Source organism: Chinchilla lanigera, unplaced genomic scaffold (assembly GCF_000276665.1).
Source record: "Chinchilla lanigera isolate Chin_1 unplaced genomic scaffold, ChiLan1.0 scaffold00128, whole genome shotgun sequence".
Lineage (NCBI taxonomy): Eukaryota > Metazoa > Chordata > Mammalia > Rodentia > Chinchillidae > Chinchilla > Chinchilla lanigera.
The window spans coordinates 720,467-740,952 of NW_004955529.1; the positions used below are offsets into that span (position 1 = coordinate 720,467).

Here is a 20,486-nt window from a genome sequence, read left to right on the forward strand (position 1 = left end):
TACTCCAGTCTCAAGAACACAGAGCCTGAGGCAAGTCACATGAGTAAGCTACTCCAGTCTCAAGAACATAGCATATCTGAGACAAACCACATGGATAAGCTATTAGGCAGAGAGGTTTCACGTGATATACAACCTCCCAAGTGTATAAATAAATGCACTGCAGCCATTAGAGCACTCTCCTTCTCCTTCTCTTCCTCTTTTTACTTCTTTACTTCCCATCAGGAGAGAGGGCTCCATTCAGCCTCAGTTTTTAGTGCATTTCAACTACTGTCCTTTCACCTCCATCCTCTCACCATCCTCACCCTGGGAACATCAAGAGCTACACAGGATGCAGCATTTGGCACCTGAACAGGGACCCAGAGAACAAGGAAACATATCCAATAACAGGTAAGAGAAGACTTCTAGCTGTGTGTGCACGAAGAGAGAAATAGGCTTAAGAGAAGCCAAAGAGAAAAACAGGCTTAAGAGAAGCCAAAGAGAGAAACGGGCCAGAGAAGCCAAAGAGAGAAACAGGCTTAAGAGAAGACAGAAAAGTATATTGATTTTATCAAGCATGAAACATGAGTATATATGAATCCTCGTTCTAATACGGATTGCCATACTTACTTTTCTTTTCTGGACCTGGATCAGGGAGTGTCTCAACAGTCATGTGCCTGTTGAGACAACCACAGAAGATTCCTCTGGGAGCACTATTTTAAAACCAAGACCCCAGCAAAAAAGGAATAGTAAGGCAACAGCCACATTGATAGAGCTTGAACCCTCTAGCTTTGCTCAATCAGATAAGGAAGGAATGGTGGGGGGCAAAAAAGACCTTTCCTCACTAGGGAAGTGTTTCACTGCAGCTTCAGTTTCACAGTTGCCTAAGGTAAAATTGGTAACATTAACTTCATCACAAGTGGCAGCTTCTGCCTCTTCAGCTTACAGGAACTATGTCATAGGTCGAAACTTCCACCTCTTAGGGAGTAGAATCATCCTCTCTTTCTCTCTTGCAATTGGCATTAAAAGAAGCCAGATAGGCAAGGGAGCCCATGGAGGTATTTCAACATATCTACTCTGTTGCTGAACTCCAAATCCCTAATAATCCAAGACATGTCAGACGTCTTCATGAAGTCATACCTTTTAGGACCCTGAAAGAATTAAAACAAAGGGGCTGGGGATTTAGCTCTGCGGCAAAGCACCTGCCTGGCAAGCGCAAGGTCGTGAGTTCGGTTCCTGGTACCGGAGAAAAACAAAACAAAAACAAAAAAAAAAGAATTAAAACAAGCTAGCACGACCTAAAAGCGCCACGGCCCCTTTTACCTTACTTTTAATAGAGGTTATAGGACAAGTTATGACACCAAGAGAATGGAAACTATTCGAGAAGGAGGTCTCCTACAGAGTCCCCCAAATACAGTTCCTTCTCAATAACTAGTCATCACTTACAACTATAAAACAAAAAGGGGTGATATGTGAGGAGTGGCTAAAGCTGGAGACTGATCATGTGTGAGACCAGAAAAAGGCTAGTGTCAGGAACACAGTGCCTGAGGAAAGTCACATGAATAAGCTACTCTAGTCTCAAGAACACAGCAGCCTGAGATAAGCCACGTGGATAAACTATTATGCGGAGAGGTTTCACGTGATATTCAACCTCCCAAGTGTATAAGTAAATGCACTGCAGCTGTTGGAGCTCTCTCCTTCTCCTCTTCCTTCTTCTTCCTTCCTTACTTCCCATTAGGAAAGAGGGCTCCCTCCATATGGCCTCAGTTTTTTTCTGTATCCTGACTCTTGTCCTTTTTTCTCCATCCTCACACTGTCTTCACCTTGGAACACTGACAGCTGCGTGGGACGCGGCAGTCCGTTATATGAGTCTGGAGCAGGAGGAAGAAACAAGGTCTTAAAGAACCTATTTTCCCAATGTTCCTCTCATTCACTTCTACTGGCTGTAAGCAGGGCTTTATGTCTACACCACTGAAATTGTCCTTGTTACTATCATCACTCTTTCTACCGGTCATATTCAATAGGTAGTCTTGAATATTCTTCTTACTTCTATGTTTTGTCTACCAACCATTTTCTTGTCAAGTCTCTCCTCCCTAGAATTCCAATAAACCTCTTTTACCTTAGCTCTCCTTATTTCGATTTAGTTGTTCCTTTTTGATCTTTACCGATTCTTTCTGCTCCCTGTCCATCTATCAATCCCACTAAATGCTGGTGCTTCCCAGAAAAATTTCTTCAATCTGTGTGGTCCTCACTCTGTTCTCTTCCCTGGTCAGTCCTGTCCACTATGCACTCTCATATTTGTTATCTCCACATCAAATCTGTTTCCAGAGCTTTTGTACAGAAGTTTCAATTTCCTGTTAGACTACTTTATCAGGACAGGAACCTTTCACCTAGTATATCAAACGCTCAACATTCTTGCTCAACAACCTGACCCCTTTTTGGTTTTTCTTCATTTAGAGGAAAGCTACCAATATATTCATTCCAGTCACCAGTTGAAGCAGAAATCACAGTCATTTTTATTGACTCCCTCTTTTTATCTTCCACAATCAATCATCAAATCAAGATTCTCTGACCTCAATGATTTCTAAGTAACTTTTTCTCTATTCCTATCTATACTGTTCAAACAGAGGTAAAGTTTTTTCTGCCAAGGCTGTCAAAAAACGATCTAGTCAGTAAACACGATTTTAGAGTCCTATAACCTGGAGGTTTGGCACATTTTCTGTAAAGGGACAGAAAATACATATTTTGGACTTTTAAGTGGCCATGTGGTCTCCATAGCAACTATTCAACTCTGCTCTTAGAGGACAAAAGAAACCACAGGTCTTATATAAGTGAATTAGTATGGCATGTCCCTATAAAACTTCATTACGAAAGAGACAGGAATCTGGATCTAACTTGCAAGCTGTATAGTTTTCTGATTTTTGCCATAACCTGTTCTTGCCAAAATGTTTTCAAACAAGCATTTTCTCCATGAAATTTTCCTCATCATTCTTTTCCACTAGTTCCTCATCAATGAAAAACTTATGATATACAAGGCCTTCATAACCTGCATTATCTCCACAAAACCAAATAACTTGTAGTTTCCCAACATGCTGTACTCTCATACTTACATGTCTGTGCTGTTTTCTCTGCTTATTTCCTCATTGGTCAATTAAGCTTAGGCAAAAATTAGTTTTTAGAGAGGGAGAGTGTGATGATGAATTTAAATTTGCACTTGTTAAAATAACTATAGCATTTCCACAACAGATATTCTCGGGATGCTATTTAACAGAAGGAGATTGAGAGGTAATGGTTAGGGTAGTGGGTGAGCCCAAAACATGCAATGAAATTGAAGTCAAGGAGTTTCAAAGACAGGAAAATCAATGGTATCAAATATAGCAGAAAAAGGATTAAAAATAGTCTTTACACTTGAAAAATCTAACAAAGCATTTGGTAAAGTCATCTTTGGAGATCTTTGTGACTGCTGAGTACAGTGTCAAGTAAGTGGAGGCAGCAGTATGAGTTTGGTCATAATCAGTAAGACTACATTTGAGGATGAATTGCACAGAGGAAGCAATATATTAAGCTACTACATAAAAACAAGTGGGATCTCTGGGATCAAAGCACAGGCTTTGGAGGATTGCAGAAGCCTGAAAGCATAATTACAGTTAAAGGGAGGGGCCACTAAAGGTGGAAAAAGTAAAAAAATACAAGAGAATGAACAGGGAATTATCCAGTCAGAGACCACCACAGAGACACAGGACAAAGGAACCCCTGAGCCTTCAACCTGTTAATCATTACAAGCATGACTTGTGTTTCTTTAGAGGCAGTCAGGGACTTTAAAAGCAGAATTTGCTAAAATATGAGTAATTCCTCATTTGAGCCTGCAGATGCCCAATGAGTAACTGGAAATAGAATGAAGTTTGTTCTGCATATTGTATCCTTTATTATATTAAAATTGGGTCATGCCGGGCATGGTGGCACACGCCTGTAATCCCAGTACTTGGGAGGCTGAGGCAGGAGGATCATTGTAAGTTCGAGGCCAGCCTGGGCTACAAAGTGAGCGCAAGGCCAGCCTGAACTGCATAGCGAGACCCTGTCTCAAAAAGACAAAAAAAAGCTTGAGGTCATGAGTTCGATTACCAGTACCAAAAAAAAAAAAAAAAAGAAAGAAAGAAAAGAAAAAAGAAATAAAATAAAATTGGGTCAAATCCTTTCTCAGTTTTGCATTCAGGAATATAGGCATGCTAATCTTTAGGAAGCATCTGTCTAAAAGCTGGCAAAAGTTTATTAGCCCTGAATTTACAGAATCTATTTCATCCAGCTTCAGGACCCAGGACATCAGGAGATTTACAGGAACATTCAACTATGCCCACAAGTCTCCAGTTATTTCCCCAAACCTATGATCACCTTGGATTCTAGTAGAGACTCCACAAAACTGAGGCTGCCCAAAAGAAAAATTATCTCATGGAAACCAAATTACTCCCATAAGCAATAAGGACTTCACCCAGAGCCATCTTGCAAACAAGAAATGAGATAATGATCAAACAGACTCCAGCCTACCTCAACTAATCCATAAAGGCTACCCTTGTTCTTTGGTGAATGGACCAGTCTGATCAAAACTGTTCCAGCTTCAGCTCATCAAACTGAAGATCCTTTCCTATTTTTTCTCACTTCAAAGCCCTGCCTAACATCAGCCTATGCCTTCCACTAATGTGTCCTGAGATGCTCTTATGTTAAGAGAGTCAATCAACACACTATGGTAGGGGTCAAGTGAGGTCCCCATCTCTTCTCTGGAGGACCCCCTCAAACGCTACTAGGTGACACAATGACTCATGAAAAAAGGTCCATAGGAGGAAACTGGTAATGGTGTCAAGAGCTCAGTCAAGTAGAGCAAAATGAAGAAAAAGTCAAGTTTTGAAATAGGAGGAAAAATGCAAACATAGAAATGTAGTTTAATTGAGGATGTGTGCAAGTCTTAGAGGAGAAGGATAAGTGGAAAGTCAAGGCACTTCTAATGTTTCAATTTTTGCAAGACAGCAATATAATATACTGAGTAAGGAGGTATTTTAGTTTGTTTGGGCTGCAATAACCAAACACCATAAACTGGGTGGCTCATGAACAACTATTTAATTCTTACAGTGCAAGATACTAAGAAGTCTAAGTTGAAAGTGCTGCCAGATGCAGTATTTGATAAGGGCCCACCTGCTGGTTCACAAATAGCATTTTCTATATCTTCACATGGTGCAAGGGGCAAGGCAGCGCTCTGGGCATTAATAACAATAAGAATACTAATCTCATTCATGAAGGCTGTGCTCTGATGACCTATTCAATCCTCCAGAGGGGGGCTGGGGATTTAGCTCAGCGGCAAAAGCGCCTGCCTGGCAAGGGCAAGGTCGTGAGTTCGGTTCCTGGTACCGGAGAAAAACCAAAAACAAAACAAACAAACAAACAAAAACAAAACAAAACAAAACAAAAAGACCTGATGATCAATCCTCCAGAGGTCCACTTCCAAATACCATCACATTGCTGACCACATTTCAACATAAAACATGCAAGGAGAGAGGAGCACAAACATTCAGACCATAGTAATAGGAAAATAGATGTTAAAGAAGGGACATCTGTCTAAGGCATAATTTTTTGGCAGTACTAAGGGTTGAACCAGAGCTTCTGCACTGAGCTACAATCCCAGCCTTTTTTTTTTTTTTTTTTTGAGACAAAGTCTCAGTCACTACGTTGCCCAGGCTGGGCTCATACTTGTGATCTTCTTGCCTCAGCCTCTCAGAATAAAGCACTACTTTTCTAATGATCATAAAATTTATGACTCTCAGTCAAATCAGCTTAGGAAATGGAACACCACAATAGAAAAAGATCCAAAGTTTATGAGCAGGTAGTTACACAATCACACACAAAGAAATATAAAACTGTCCAACCGTAAAAATATGTTCAAGCTCATTCTTAAGAAATGCAAATCCAAAAAATGTGATACCTTATTTCAACAGATTTGCTCCAACATGTTTTTTAACACAGCGTTGGAAAGAGTATAGAGAATACATGGAAAATTTTGCTTCCTGCTTTCCTCAATTAATAGTATTCCATTTCAAAATATCAGCTTATCTGTCTTTTCAAGATCTACACAGTACTGCATCATATAATGGTTCCATAATTTAACAGGCTGCATGTTAACGGGCATGCAGATTTTGCCTACTTTTTTGTGTACTATGACAAATAAACTTGGCACACTCATGCACACACATTAAGCATATCTTTAAGACAAGGTCCTAAGATTGGAATTACTACACAAAGGACTATATGAACTTATAACTTTAATACAGATTGCCAAATTGCTCTGACATTTACGTGAATTTTTACTGTCCCCAACAAAGTATCACTGCCTCTTTTCCTAATGAAGCATATTATCAAACTTTTGGAGCTGGCAATGTATGTAGCTCAGTGCTAGAGACCCTGACTAGCATGCACAAGGCCCTGGGTTTGATCCTCATTATCACAAGATAAAATCATATTTTTAAATCTGAGAAATAATACTATCATATTTTAATTTATATTTAAATAGGAATGTATGTTAAAATTGAGACTGAGTGCTTTTGAGTTCAAAAGGACTTTTCTGTAAGCTACTACAAGACTGCTCTGTAAACTATATGTTTGGCCTAATTTTTAATAAGTTATTAGTCTTTTCCTAATTGTATCTATTCAATATATAGAATTCTTAAGGCAGTAGGTATACTATCACATTGCTTCAAATATGCTTTCTCAGGCATCTTCTTTTGGCTTTTTAGGGGGATTTTTAGATACACAGATTTTTTTCCAATGTAGTCAAATTTTTCAATTTGGAGAAAAAGGAACCCTTCTCCACTGTTAGTGGGAGCATAGACTGGTGCAACCACTGTTGAAATCAGTGTGGAAATTCCTAAAAAAATTAGCATTAGAGGTCCCATTCGACCCAGCTACTCCTCTTCTGGGTATCTTCCCAGGAGCATTAAAAACATCACATCTTTTTTGGTCTTTAAGTTTTAGATTCTCCAGTACCCATTCCAAGATGACTAAAAAACAGTGCCCCTCATTTTCTCTTGTAGTGTGTATGTGGTTTTACTTTTAAAGAGTTTCTGTCTTCAATCCAAAGAAAACATTTTTGGCATATGGATTTGCACATTTTAAAATCCAACCTCTTGTGTATAATCTCAACAGAAAATGATTTTAAAACTTTTTAATTAAAAAAATTGTTGTAGCCCTGTGTTTGAATAGAGTGGGAAAATAGAGGAAGATGAAGAGTAAAAATCTCATAGAAAGTGTAGGAAAGTAAAAAGTAAACTGCCAAGCAATTTGTGCAGGAAGAGTAGAATCACAGTTCACTAGATACATGCTCAAGAAGCACTGCTCCCTATCATCATGCTGCTTACAGAAAAAGACATTAATCAGGATTATATATGGTAGGATAATCTCTACATTTACATAGTGTTATGCTTGTCTGCTATCTGATACCTTAAAAGTAATATTTTCATTATGTCTAACCTCAATGTACAAAAATATTTTGGGAGTTATCCTTTACTTGTAGTAGCTGGGCATAAATTTTAGAAAGGGATAATCAATACATCAACTTACAACTAAGCCTAAGTACTCCTATCTTCTTTTATTCATGTACAGTTCTCTCAATTAATAGTATACCCAAAGTGACTCAATGTAAAGACTAGATACATGCTATTATGAAACATCTGAAAATCCAAGATAACACAGCATTAAACATAAATGTATAAATATACATTTTCAAAAAATAATTAACATGATAGACTTGAGACTACTAGATCTAGAAAAGCCTACCTGTAGAGTTTCACACTTGGCTGTTATCAAGAAACTTAGATTTATGGATAGTACTCAGAATTGTTAAGAGTGGCTCACTATGCCTAATTGTACAAACACAGCTTGTTATATCAAACACCAAATTTCCTTCTTGGGATCTGGAATTATGGCATGTGTTATATAGCAAATTCCAACATTACTGATTACCAATAAAAACCCCAGACATCTAGGACAGGAGAACTTCCCAGGTAAATAATATTTCACAAGTGCTGTAATAAATAGCTGGAAGAATTAGGCTTGCTTTGTATGACTCCATTGGGAAAGCGCTCTTGGAAGCTTGAGCCTGTATCTTTCCTTTACTGATTGTGCTTTGTATCCTTTCACTAAACTAAAGAACAGCCTTGAGTACAGCTATATACTGAGTCTTATGAATCCTCCTAGCAAATACAGAAACCAAAATAACTATGAATACTATGCAATATTTAGACATAAAACTTTTTAAAGCATAGAAATTAAAATTACCAAAATTTAAATATTATTCCTAAGTATGGGGTTTATACTCCTCAGTAAAAGTGGTCTTAGCTAAAAAGCAAAGACAGCCTTTAGATGTAGATAACCCAGAACAATTACACTATTATGTGGGCCATGCTTGCATACATAAGTAGCAACACACATTTAAACATAATAAGAAATGGCCATTGATAATTATTTAGGAAAATAATTTGTTTTAGAATGCTGAAAGCAGTAATTAATCTTTTTTCACTATAAAACACATTACACAATTTATCATGCCTCCATTATTGTGCTTATTTTATGAGAAAAATATTAAAAGTGGCCTACCTTTTTAATCTTGGCCTTCTCAGCCTTTTCTTCTTTGTCACATTTCTTAGCATTCCTATTAAGTTCTTTTGCAGCAAACTTCAAGTTAAATAGGTGTTCTAAAAATACAGGTTAAGGCTAATCGGAAAGGCAGTTTCCCAGCATAACTACCTACAAATATGATGTTAAAATCACAAAACTTATCAAATAATATTAGGCAATTTAAACCAACTAAACACAAAGTATTTCACCAAATAAAACAGTTTATATCTCTTCTATTAAAATGTAGTTATTTATTTTAATTATAAAGGGAAAACTACGTTTTCAGGAGAAAAACTTGACAAATACACCTTTACCAAGGTGAACACCATCACTAGTAAGATACTTCAATATCATTACCTTCTGAAATGATAACCCGAGAAGGGTACAGCATCACTTCTATAGTGTTCTTCCCAAGCATAAACTCAAATCTACTTAGGAGAAAAGATGAGACAATCCTGAACATTTGATATAACTCATCAATTTACACTTCAAAAGAAGTAAATTATGAACAGCAAGGAAAACTTAATAATCATAACAAACTCGAGGTGTCTAAGGACAGAGTGACTCCAGACATTTCCAAATATCACTTAGGGTGGATGTGAGGGGAAATCACATACTGTTGAAAATTATAATCACTAATATAGATAAAAGCAAAGAAAGGAAAATGAATGAATTTTCACTTTCTAAATCATCTTCAAATAAATCACTGTATCTATAGAAAAAGTCATTATTATTTACTCAAGGCATAAGCTTGGGTTCAGTGGACCCATTCCTTACTTTTCTACTGTAAATTTATACTTTAGCATTATAGTAGCCAGCTGTGCATCTCCGTACCTTTCCCTGAGGCATAGAGGAAATAATCCAGGTGTTAACCCAGTTGGTATAATGAACAGCAAGAAGTGTCCATATAAGCAAAAGTGGCAAAAGGGGATTTGCACGCACCTTTATGCACCATCTAACTGGATTTGCATATGTTTACCTGAGCATCACAGAGGGTTCAAAAGACCCACACAATACCAGGATTTGTTTTCAAAAAAGTTTTCTTTAGTAGATACTTGTATTATCTGAATATAATGTTGGTTTGCATGATATCCAGTCTAGACTTTATTTCTTTTGTTGCTAACACAGACCAGTGTTGAAATTTTTAAAAAAATAGAGCAGGATGATTTTTATTACTGATTTTGAGAGGAATTCTAACTATTCACTATTAGGATGATATTTGCTAGAAATTTTGGTAGAACAGTTCTTTTAAGTTAAGAATATTAACTTCCATACCTAGTTTGCTAAGAATTTAATTATAAACCATTTACCTTAATGTTGATTTCCATCAAATTTTGAATTTTATTTGATGTTTTTCTTCATATATTGAGATTACTATTTATTTTTAAATCTTCTAATGTGATTAAAATGTATAGATTTTTTTAAATGCTAAAACATTTTGCCTTCCTAAGAATACTGTGTGTAGATTTTTGTATCTCTGCTCATAAGTGAGGTTGCTCTATAATTGTCCATTGCCATACACTATCCCCTTTTGAGGGGTATCGAATTTGAGAATTGTTCCTATTTGTTCTACTTAATCCTTGGAAAAGTTTGTATTAAGAGAAGAGTTAGCTTTTCCTTAAGAGATTGCTACAGAACACCAATAAAACATCAGGGTCGGGCTGGGGATTTAGCTCAGTGGCATAGCGCCTGCCTGGCAAGCGCAAGGTTGTCAGTTCAGTTCCGGTACTGGAAAACAAAACAAAACAAAAAAAAAACAACAAAAAACCACCACATCAGGGTCTGTTCCTCTCAGTTTAGATATTAAAATGTTATAAATGTTATAAAGCATTGAATCAGAGCTTTAAGACTATTTACATATTCAATTAACTTTTGAATTTATTTCTGTAGTTATGGAATTTTAGATTTTGTGCAAGGTTTACAATTTATTGGCATAATTTTTATAATTTATTATTTTAAAACATCTGTATCTATATTTTCCTTTTTTCTTTCCTGTGCTACTTATGCCTTCTCTTTTTCTTTGATGAATTTCTACAGAGGCATATTATATTGGTGTTTACAGCAGATTTACCTTTAGACATTTCTATTCTGTCTATTGTACTGTATCTTTGTTTTCTGTTATTAGTTTTCCTTCTAAATATTTTCCTTTTACCTTTTTTGAGTTTATTCTGTTTTATTCCTGGCTATCTAAAAGAAATGCTTGTGACATTAATTTTCAACCTTCCCTCCTTTCTAATGTGAGGGTTTCAAGGCTAGAAAATCCCATCTATATGACATTAGCTATATCCAACAAGCTACATTTCACTTAATTCACTATTGTTTAATTCTAAAAGTTTAAGATATTTTTCCTTATGTTTTTCTTTATCTCATACATATCTCAACAAAAGAAATGGAAGTAAAACTTCTATAACCCAGCGATTCCTTCTAGGTATATACTCCCCCCAAAACTGTCCCCAGTCCTCTTAAGGAATATGTACAAAAATGGTGATAGCAGCATTGCTTGTAATGACAGAGAAATGGAAACAATCTAAATGCTCATCATTAAAATACATTGTGGTAAAAATTAAAACGTCATTAGTGAATCAGAAACATCATCTTGAAAAAACAGCAATGTAACACCATACATATAAAATTTTAACATATGCAATATATAACTCTATTTTAACAATGTACATGTATGTAGTAAAATAAAAACAAATGTCCAGAAACCATAAACATCAACTGTTAGATAGTGGTACTTCTGGTGAAGGAGTAAGGAAAGTGAGTTGATTATGTTTTATAGTGTTTCTTAAACCCAGTACTATGTGCCTGGTGTTTTATTTTTCATTGTTGGCAATGGAGGGCAAGGATTAAATTTACATGATCTAAAAAATCATTTTTAATAAAAGGTTGTATTAATTAAAAGTTTACAATCCTTGTTCCTAAGATGTACACATTTTTTTTAAAAAAAGAAAATTGTTTGAAAATGTAAGAAACCAAACTGGATGAGAACTGAATCAAATTCAATGGTTACGTTCAATGTTGACCTTATGAAGGAAACTTAGAATTAAATTCATGAACCAAGGTACAATGTACTAGAATATGGACAACACCATTAGGAAACTGTAGTAAAAGTAACTTGAAGCATTTTACTTGATATAAATTTATTATAAAATAGCTGATTTCTAAGACTGTTTTCATATATTCTGTTTTGCAACTTAAACTCTCCTATGTAGAAATACTAACTTGAAGTTGACAAAGTCATTAGCTACTTACTCTGACATTCTCATACAATTTTCTAAACTCTTTGTTTACATGCCTTATTCTGCAACTGGACGACGGACACTCTAGGAATAAGGATGAATCTTAATCACCACTGTATCATCAGACTAATGTAATGCTTAAAAGAAGTACTCAAAAATTAAACAAATGAATAGTAGAAAAGTGTTTTAGAGTAGTATATATGAATTGATGGACAAAAACACTAATGATGCTGGGCAATTAAATAACTAAAATAAGTTTATATTAATAGGATGCTGCTTATTTATATTATATACTAGGACTCCACAAAAGATTTCACTAAAATTAAGAGTGCTGCCAAAAGAGTTAGAAAACCATTATTATGGAAGTTTTCCATTTTTTTCATGAACAAATGTAATTAAATATACTAACACCAAATATATAAGGTCAGTATCAAAATAAAGGACAGTACCTAAAATTGAATACATGTAGATTTGCAAAATATTTTACATTATATCTTTTTATTTTTCCATTTGGACTTGGCTATTAAGCTTCATCACAGACCAGCAGCATCACAATCAATTTTCAATAAAACAAAAACGAACAGAGTTTTGGGGCCAACCCCTAGAATTTTAAATTTGATAAAGCTAGCATGAATTTCACAAATTTTAGTTTTTAAAAGCTCACCAGGCTATTCTCATGCCTACCTATGTTTAGAAATCACTGATTTAGTAGGCCTTTCCACAGGAAAATTGAGATATTGAAAGGCTTCTGTTAAAGCATCATATTCATACATAGACAACAATCAAATATAGATCCATAATCTTTTATCCACAACTCCCAAGTTCAAAAAGCTCTGAAAACTGGAAGCTACACATAACATTTGGTATCAAAGTATGATCTGATTAGACCAAATTTGATAACAAAACCTGACCTGAACAAGAATGATATACAGTCATTCATTTTCCCCGTAATATTCACATGCTTCAGTATAGAAATATTACTGCAATTAGTTATGGCACGTTACCCCAAGCACTAGAGTTCAGATGGCATGTGAATTATTGTCTTTATACAATTTAAAGAAGTCTGAATTCTGCTTTCAATATTAAAACAAATAGCAACCCAAATCAAAATGTTTCCTGCACCTGTCTGGCAAGCACAAGGTCCTGAGTTCAATTCCTGGCACCAAAAAAAAAAAATGTTTCCTTGTCTATGATAATTTTCTCCATATTATGTGGAGAGCTTACTATTTAACATGGCTGTAACAATAGCATAATAGTAGCTAAGAAGCAAGAACAAGGTAAGTTTTTAAATTATTTTGGAAATTGACTCTATGCAATTATTTTCCTGAATAAAATAGTATTTCTAAATTTGTCAAGAATATTTTGTCTTTAAAAAGACCTGAGACTTATGAAAGCTGTCTAAAACTTTACTCCAAAGAATTTTAAAAGTAATTAAATTTACCTGGTACTGCAACTTGAGACAATATTCATAAGTGAAATAAATCAGACTCACCTATGTAAACATCACATTGTCTTCCTGGTGTGAGAAACTGAAAGAGTAAATAAGGTCTAAAATGTACAATGAATATTGTAAATGGGAAGAAATTGTTCAAAAGGAGAAAAGATCTAGGATGGGGAAAAGGGGCAAGGATGGCAGGGAAAAGGGAAAAAAATGCAGTTAGTTATATTATTAGTGTCTCATTGAAAAGGAAGGTTTGTACTAAAATCGATTAGAGAAATTTTAATGCCCATATCTTGTACTCTGAACAAGTACTTTAAAGATAACAATATGCAATGTATTAACTGTTATTCTGTTACTTTATTATGAAATTTTGTTTTACCTTTTTCCATGAAAAATTTAATTGCAAGTAGGAATATTTTAATTATAAAAAACAGTACTTCATGTAATGCAATAATAATTAGTAAAACAAAGTATGAGAATCTTGATTAAATCACAACTAGCAGTTCTGGCAACTACAGCAATATTATTGCACTTATTTTAAAATAAAATTCACCCCACAAAAGCAGAAAACACATGTGCATGTATACACCACACAATAGCCAAGATCTTTTAAATTTAATAAACATCAAATATCAAGAGGCAAAATGTCTGATTCCTATTCCAAATAATTTTACATATTCAGAAATTAACATGGGTTTCATGAGCTCACTTTTGTATTACAGTATGGAAGACAAACAAGATTACCAACAGTTTTAGTACAGCTTATGTATACATATGTATAAGAGCAAGAATCCCCAGAGGAGGACTACCTATCTTAAACTAGGCATTCAAAGGTTTCTCTAAAAAGAGGTGATATGTAACATAAGTATCAAAGTAGAAGTCATTAGGAGGAACTGGGTAGGAATGGGGGGAAAATAGCAGACTTAGCAAAGGAACAGTGGATATAAAGGCATCAAGTCCAAGAACTATGGTGGAGATCAACAACTCTAAAGCACAAGGGCTGTAAGTCTGGGACTTAACACTTCCCTAGGGTGCATCATAATGACTCTACATGTCAATAAGTGTTACTGTTCATTCCTTCTAAATTTTAGCCCCTCAAAAATAAAATATTTCAGCCATGATCTTTTCAGTTGATAAAGACAAACAAAGGCTGTCATAATAGCAACCACCTTGTCAAACTAAATTTATGATCAGTCTACCAATGTTATTTTTCCAAACAAAAATATTCTAGGGACTTACAGCCAACTAGCATATGTGAAATATAGTGTTCAGTATTTCAAATCTCACTCATAACTAAATTTAATATCTGAATTAATGCCATTATCCATCACAGCAACAGTCTACGTTCCACCAACTGCAATACAGAGAATATTCACTTAGTGTACTAAACATACAGGGTAACAGACATTTGAATTTGAGAATTTCATACCTTAATTATAGAAAGTACCCAAGAACTAGAGGCAAGGTATTAGACCTAGGGTTTTTTTAAAATTTCTGCCAGATTGCAAACGATACATCATCAGAAAAAGTGGTAGCTATAAATTGCCTAGGTGACATAGAAACACACGAATATATTTGACAGTGGTGTTTCAATCGCCCTTTATTGCAAATTGAAATCCTCTATTTCAAAATGGATTGTTATCTCTACTGCTACACTGCTATCAGTACAGTTTTAATGTCATACTTAACCAACATTCTCACATATAACAGTGTTCCCCATAAGGGGACATTTTCTTATGCTGACATTCAGGACATTTTTTTTTTGTTTTGTTTTTCTCCGGTACCAGGAACCGAACTCACGACCTTGCGCTTGCCAGGCAGGCGCTTTTGCCGCTGAGCTAAATCCCCAGCCCCCAGGACATTTTTCAAATACTTAGAACAATTCTTACACAATTTTTGATAAAATTTTTAAATGGTTTGCATTCTCCTTTTGAGTAATCTATAAAATGCTACATTCTCCTGATACCTCAGGATCTACATGATAATTGTAAGTAACTATTCTTCCATGCAACAGATAGTTTTCTGTTTCCTCCTTTGACGTCAAACTGTTAACTTTTTCTTCTACTGTGCATACATTTGTCTTACAGTCTTCTCTATCTCAGCTGTTAATATAGTGAGGGGTAATAAATCAGAAAAGATGCTAGAATTTTAAATAAAGTAAAATTTAGTAAGTTCTAGTTTATAATGACAAGCTGGGACTGAGAGCTCACATAGTCAGATGGAGGTGGAACTCAGCCAACACATAGTTACTACATTCACAGTCACTATATTCTTAATATCTGATCTAGCCAGAGGTACTTCACTACTCTGGCCTTGTCTAATCCAGACCTGGAGAGGTTTAGCAAATACCACTATCTTTCCTTTTTGGCACTCCAATAAATAGTTCTCAAAGAACTACACTAATGTCAATTCCTTTCTCTCACCCTTACAAACTCCATGCAAAACAAAACAAAAAATAAAATAAAATAAAGTAAAATAAAATAAAATATAAACAAAAAAATATTCTATCTGTGGGACAGCAGGGGCCTGTCAGCTGAGTAAATCCACACCCTGTGCTTCCTCCATTCTCTCTGTGGAAGGCGGTGCCTCTGAGCACAGGACTGTGGGGACTTTGAGGGGACTATAAGGTCACTCGCCTTTGTTGAGTACACTGACAAGAACCCCTGGACCTGAGATCCAGGACAACAGCTGGGTCCCAGGTGCATGGGCACACATATGACCTTGAAGGGCAGTGATTGGCAAGACCAGTAGCAAGACCAGTACCTTGCCTCAGCGGCAAGGAGCCAGTAGTTGAACTCCAGAGAACTCCACCAGCAGAAGACCAGTACCAAACCCCACATCCAGAGGCCAAGGTTAGCTCAATTCCCAACATACTTCTGGGATTAAATACGGACACTGTTACAGAACTGTAAGCACCAGAGATATTTTACTCCTTTCACTGGCCCTTATTTGTCTGATTGGATATCACTCTCCTGTCTGATTGGATGTCATCTTGTTTTCGTCTATATTTGGTAGTCATTTTTGTATTTGAGGTTTTCATATTCTCTCTCTCTCTCTGTCTCTCTCTCTCTCCCTCCCTCCCTTCCTCCCTCTCTCCCTCCCTCCCTCTCTCTCTCCCCTCTATATCTCTCATCTCCATTTTCTTTTTTTCCTTTGGTTCATTTTTGCTCTCTTTCTCTTTTTCCCTTCTTTTTCCAATGTTTAGGTTTCTTACCTTTCTCATTCTCTTCTATAGACTCGCTTTCTCTCTTTCCTCAGCTACTTCTTGAATTTAAACTTTCAAGCAAGTAAACATTGTCTCTGCTTGTTCTGACTACTCCTTTATATTTTATTTTATACTTTCCCTCCTGTGTCCTCCAGTTTCCCAATCTTGGGTGATCATCCTTTAATTTCCACCCTGACTCTACTATAGTTGACCTCATTCGTCACTTTAGTCCATCCCCTAATCATATTAATCCCCATTCCCAACAGAAAGGTAAAATCACCTAAGGGGAAAATCACTGCATACAAGTGCACAGTTTATGTTTGATTGTGTTACATAATATTAGAGTTTACTCCCATGGTCAGAGGTATATAGCCTAATGATTACCAGTTTATCAGTAGTTAAGTTGCACTTGAAACTCTTGTTATTACTAACTGTACTACTTTAGCCAGGATATCATATATGTTGTAAACCATTTCTCTCCCCTGTATGCTAACACTGTGACTGTATAAGGTCATAATCACTACCATAGCCCAGTATCAAAGAATAAGGAACTGAGACAAATAGTAAACTTGCATCCTTTCCAAATTGAGAAACTATGGCCTTGGGATAGCTATAACAAACTACCTATATCTAGAAGACAACTCTGAAGAACAGACATTCTCCAGAGAAACCTAACTACTAGTGATAAAGCGATGTCATAAGAAACTGACAAGTATCAACATAGAAAACAAAACATAAAAGAGAAAATAGAAAATGACAAGACAGAGAAACAAAATGCATCCCCAGGCACTCAGCCCACCCAGGACAAACCCAGAACTTAAGGAGATAGATGAAACTGGAAATCAAACACGGAAACTTTCTGAAATGATAGTAGAAGTGAAAAAACAAGTGCAAAAAGCTATGGAGAAAAGAACTCTCCAGTACAGAAAGAAATGATGCTTACTATCAAAGATATTAGGAAAGACACAGATAAAAGAATAGAAGAGCTCAGAAAAATGATGGAAACAAATAATGCCCAGCATAGGAAAGAAACGGAATCCATGAACCAGATTCAAATAGAAATCCAAGAGATTAAAACATCCATTGAAAGTATATGCAGGGGAGGCAGGCAGGCAGGCCGCAGGTGCCTGGCCGGGAGGCCACGTGCCCCAGGCACGCAGGCGCCCGCCCAGGAGGCAGGCAGGCAGGCTGCAGGTGCCTGCCCAGGAGGCCGCACGGCGGGGCGCGCCAGCCCTTGGGCCAGCCACTGCCACACAGTCGAGAACCACCATGCCACAGAGAAGCACCAACACAACAGGCCTGCCCGGAGACGTGCGTGAACAATTCCGAAATGGAGAAACCTCTGGGAAAATGTGCCACATGGCGGGCCACTCTTGGCCCTGCCCTTGAGAGCCAGAAAAGTCCAGAGTCAGTGGAGGAGCAGCTGATGAACAAGGACTCGGAGAACACAAGAGTAGGGATGCCCGATGACTCAGAGGTCCAGCTGACTGGGGATGCAAGAGCCATTCGGGAGCTGGAAACCAGGAGGACCTTGTGCAATACCTGGGGAAACCCCCTGGAGGCCATTATTCCCCTAACTGTACAGGCTGCGGTGGAGGAACGAGTGGAGCTCCGGAGAGGTCTGCACCGAGACTTCATGGATTACATGGGTGCCCAATATTCAGATTCTGAAGAACTGCCTTCATGGAGAAGGTATGTGTCTAGGTTACCTGCCTGGGACACTTCATACCTGATGGTGTTGAGACTGACTAGCAGACTGGGGACTTCATCCACATGGTCCTGCCGCCTGTGTAGACAGTTGGGGAGAGGACACTAAGTGGTTGCAGGGTCCTAATGTGCTGGGAGGCTGGAGAGAACACTCCTCTGCTTTCTTAGACAAGAGGCATTGATAAAGCAGACTTCCCTGGATCCCAGTTTAGAAGAGGGACAAACTATTCTCAAAGATAAGTTTATTACTCAGTCAGCCCCAGATAGTAGAAAAAAGCTACAAAACATGGCTTTTGCCCCAGATAGCTCACTTGAGATGTTAGTAAAAATTGCCTACTCAGTATTCTATAGCCATGACGAGGAGGAGGCCAAGGAGAAAAAACAAAGAGACCAAGAAAAAGAGACTAAGAGAAACAGCAGCACTAAGAGAAACAGACCCTAAGTCTGATTCTCAGGGCCCCAAGAACTTGACGACTACATTCATCCACTACCACTGTCAAAAGCCAGGCCACCTCAAGAGGGACTGCCCTAAGAAGGCCCCTGGGCCATGCCCTGAATGCAAAGGTGCTCAGACATGCCCCAGAGCTCAGACCCATCCTACCAGTTAGTCTAACAGGAATGAGGGGGCCTGCGGTATACTCTGCCTTCTCCCCTTGGGCAGACCATTATCTCCAAAGAGGAGCCCCAGGTAATGACGACTATAGAGGAAAAAGTAAATGGCCTATTGCTGGACACTGGTGCTAGTCTCTTGGTCCTTCTTTTCAATCCTGGCCTTCCTTCCAGCTGTCACACCTCAGTGAAAGGAGTCACTGATGAGGAGGTAATCTGCTATTTTTTACAGCCCTTAGGCTGTAACTACTTGTTAGATCTTTCTTGCATATCTCTGTTTTCCTGAGAAACCACTTTAAAGATACCAACATGTATACAACAGCCATTAATAATTTCCTACCAATCTATCCATAACTCTGTAATGTTTCTATTGTTCCTACGCTATTTTGTGAATGGATGTATGTTTATCACTACCTGTTTTCAACAACCATTGAGAATACTTAATGATTGTTTAATTGATCACTCACATATAGCTCTAATTGTTTTCCCTAGGAACCACTTTGAAGAAAACAAAGTATAGTACAACAACCACTGATAATTTCCTACCATTTTTATCTGTAACTCACTATTATTTGTCTATTTGTTTTCCTGAGAAACTATCTTGAAGATACCAATAGGTAAAATAACAACCATTGACAACGTCCTACCACTTTGTCTGTAATTCGGTAAATCCCTGTTACGATGTTATTCTTCTTTTAGTCTTTAAAATTAAAAAAAAAAAGTAAGTATATGCAACAGGCTGAATGAAGATAGGATTTCAGATCTTGATGACAGAATTACAAACAGTGATAATAAAAGCAAAGATATCTTAAAATTAGCAAGAGACCATGAAAAATCAATCCAACAACTACAAGGTAAAGCAAAGAAGAACAACATAAGATTGATTGGCATCAATGAGAAACCTGGAGATAGCACAAATGACATAAAAAAAACTTCCCAGAAATAATGGCAGAAAACTTCCCAAGTGCAGATAAAGACTTTGACATACAAATAAATAACGCATTTAGAATTCTAAACATTCCTGACTAAAATAAAACTATACCGAGAAGATACAGTGATCAAGATTCCTGAAATTGACCACAAGAACAAAATATTAAAATCTGTTAGAGAAAAGAAAGAGATCACCTATAAAGAAAAGCCCATTAGAATCATTGCAGACTTCTCAACACAGACCATCAAGTCAAGAAGAGCTTGGAGTGAAGTATTACAAGTTCTGAAAGAAAACAACTTCCAGCCCAGATTGGTGCACCCTGCAAAAGTGTCTTTGAAAATTAATGGAGAAATAAGATACTACCATGACAGGGAACAACGGAAGAAATTTATGAATACCAAACCAATGCTAAAAAGAGTATTAAAAGATATATTAGAGAAAAGAAGACCACAATTCCATGAACAACAATAAAAACTACCAGGCACGGCAAGCAATTAAAAAGAGAGGAAAAGCAGGGAACTAACAGCAGAAAAATACCATGACCAAGATAAGCCAATAAATATCAGTTATAACCTTCAAGGTAAATGGCCTCAACTCACCAATCAAAAGAAACAGACAGACAGAGTGGAGAGAACACTCCTCTGCTTTCTTAGACAAGAGGCATTGATAAAGCAGACTTCCCTGGATCCCAGTTTAGAAGAGGGACAAACTATTCTCAAA

At 36.9% G+C, this 20,486-nt stretch overlaps 2 protein-coding genes across 2 annotated transcripts in view; one reads left to right on the top strand and one right to left on the bottom strand.

Annotated features, from left to right (window-relative positions):
• The window catches only part of LOC102016417 (charged multivesicular body protein 1b-2), a 57,167-nt gene that overhangs the window by 26,880 nt on the left and 9,801 nt on the right, over nt 1-20,486 (bottom strand). Inside the window, exon 2 of the mRNA XM_005410068.2 lies at nt 8,611-8,708. Within this exon, the coding sequence (XP_005410125.1) occupies nt 8,611-8,708 (98 nt within the window). The remainder of the gene's footprint in view (nt 1-8,610; nt 8,709-20,486) is intronic.
• Fam46d (family with sequence similarity 46, member D) overlaps nt 193-20,486 on the top strand; it is a 63,951-nt gene continuing 43,657 nt past the window's right edge. The window contains exon 1 of the mRNA XM_013507537.1: nt 193-387. The gene's annotated coding sequence lies outside the window, so the exon portion shown is untranslated. The remainder of the gene's footprint in view (nt 388-20,486) is intronic.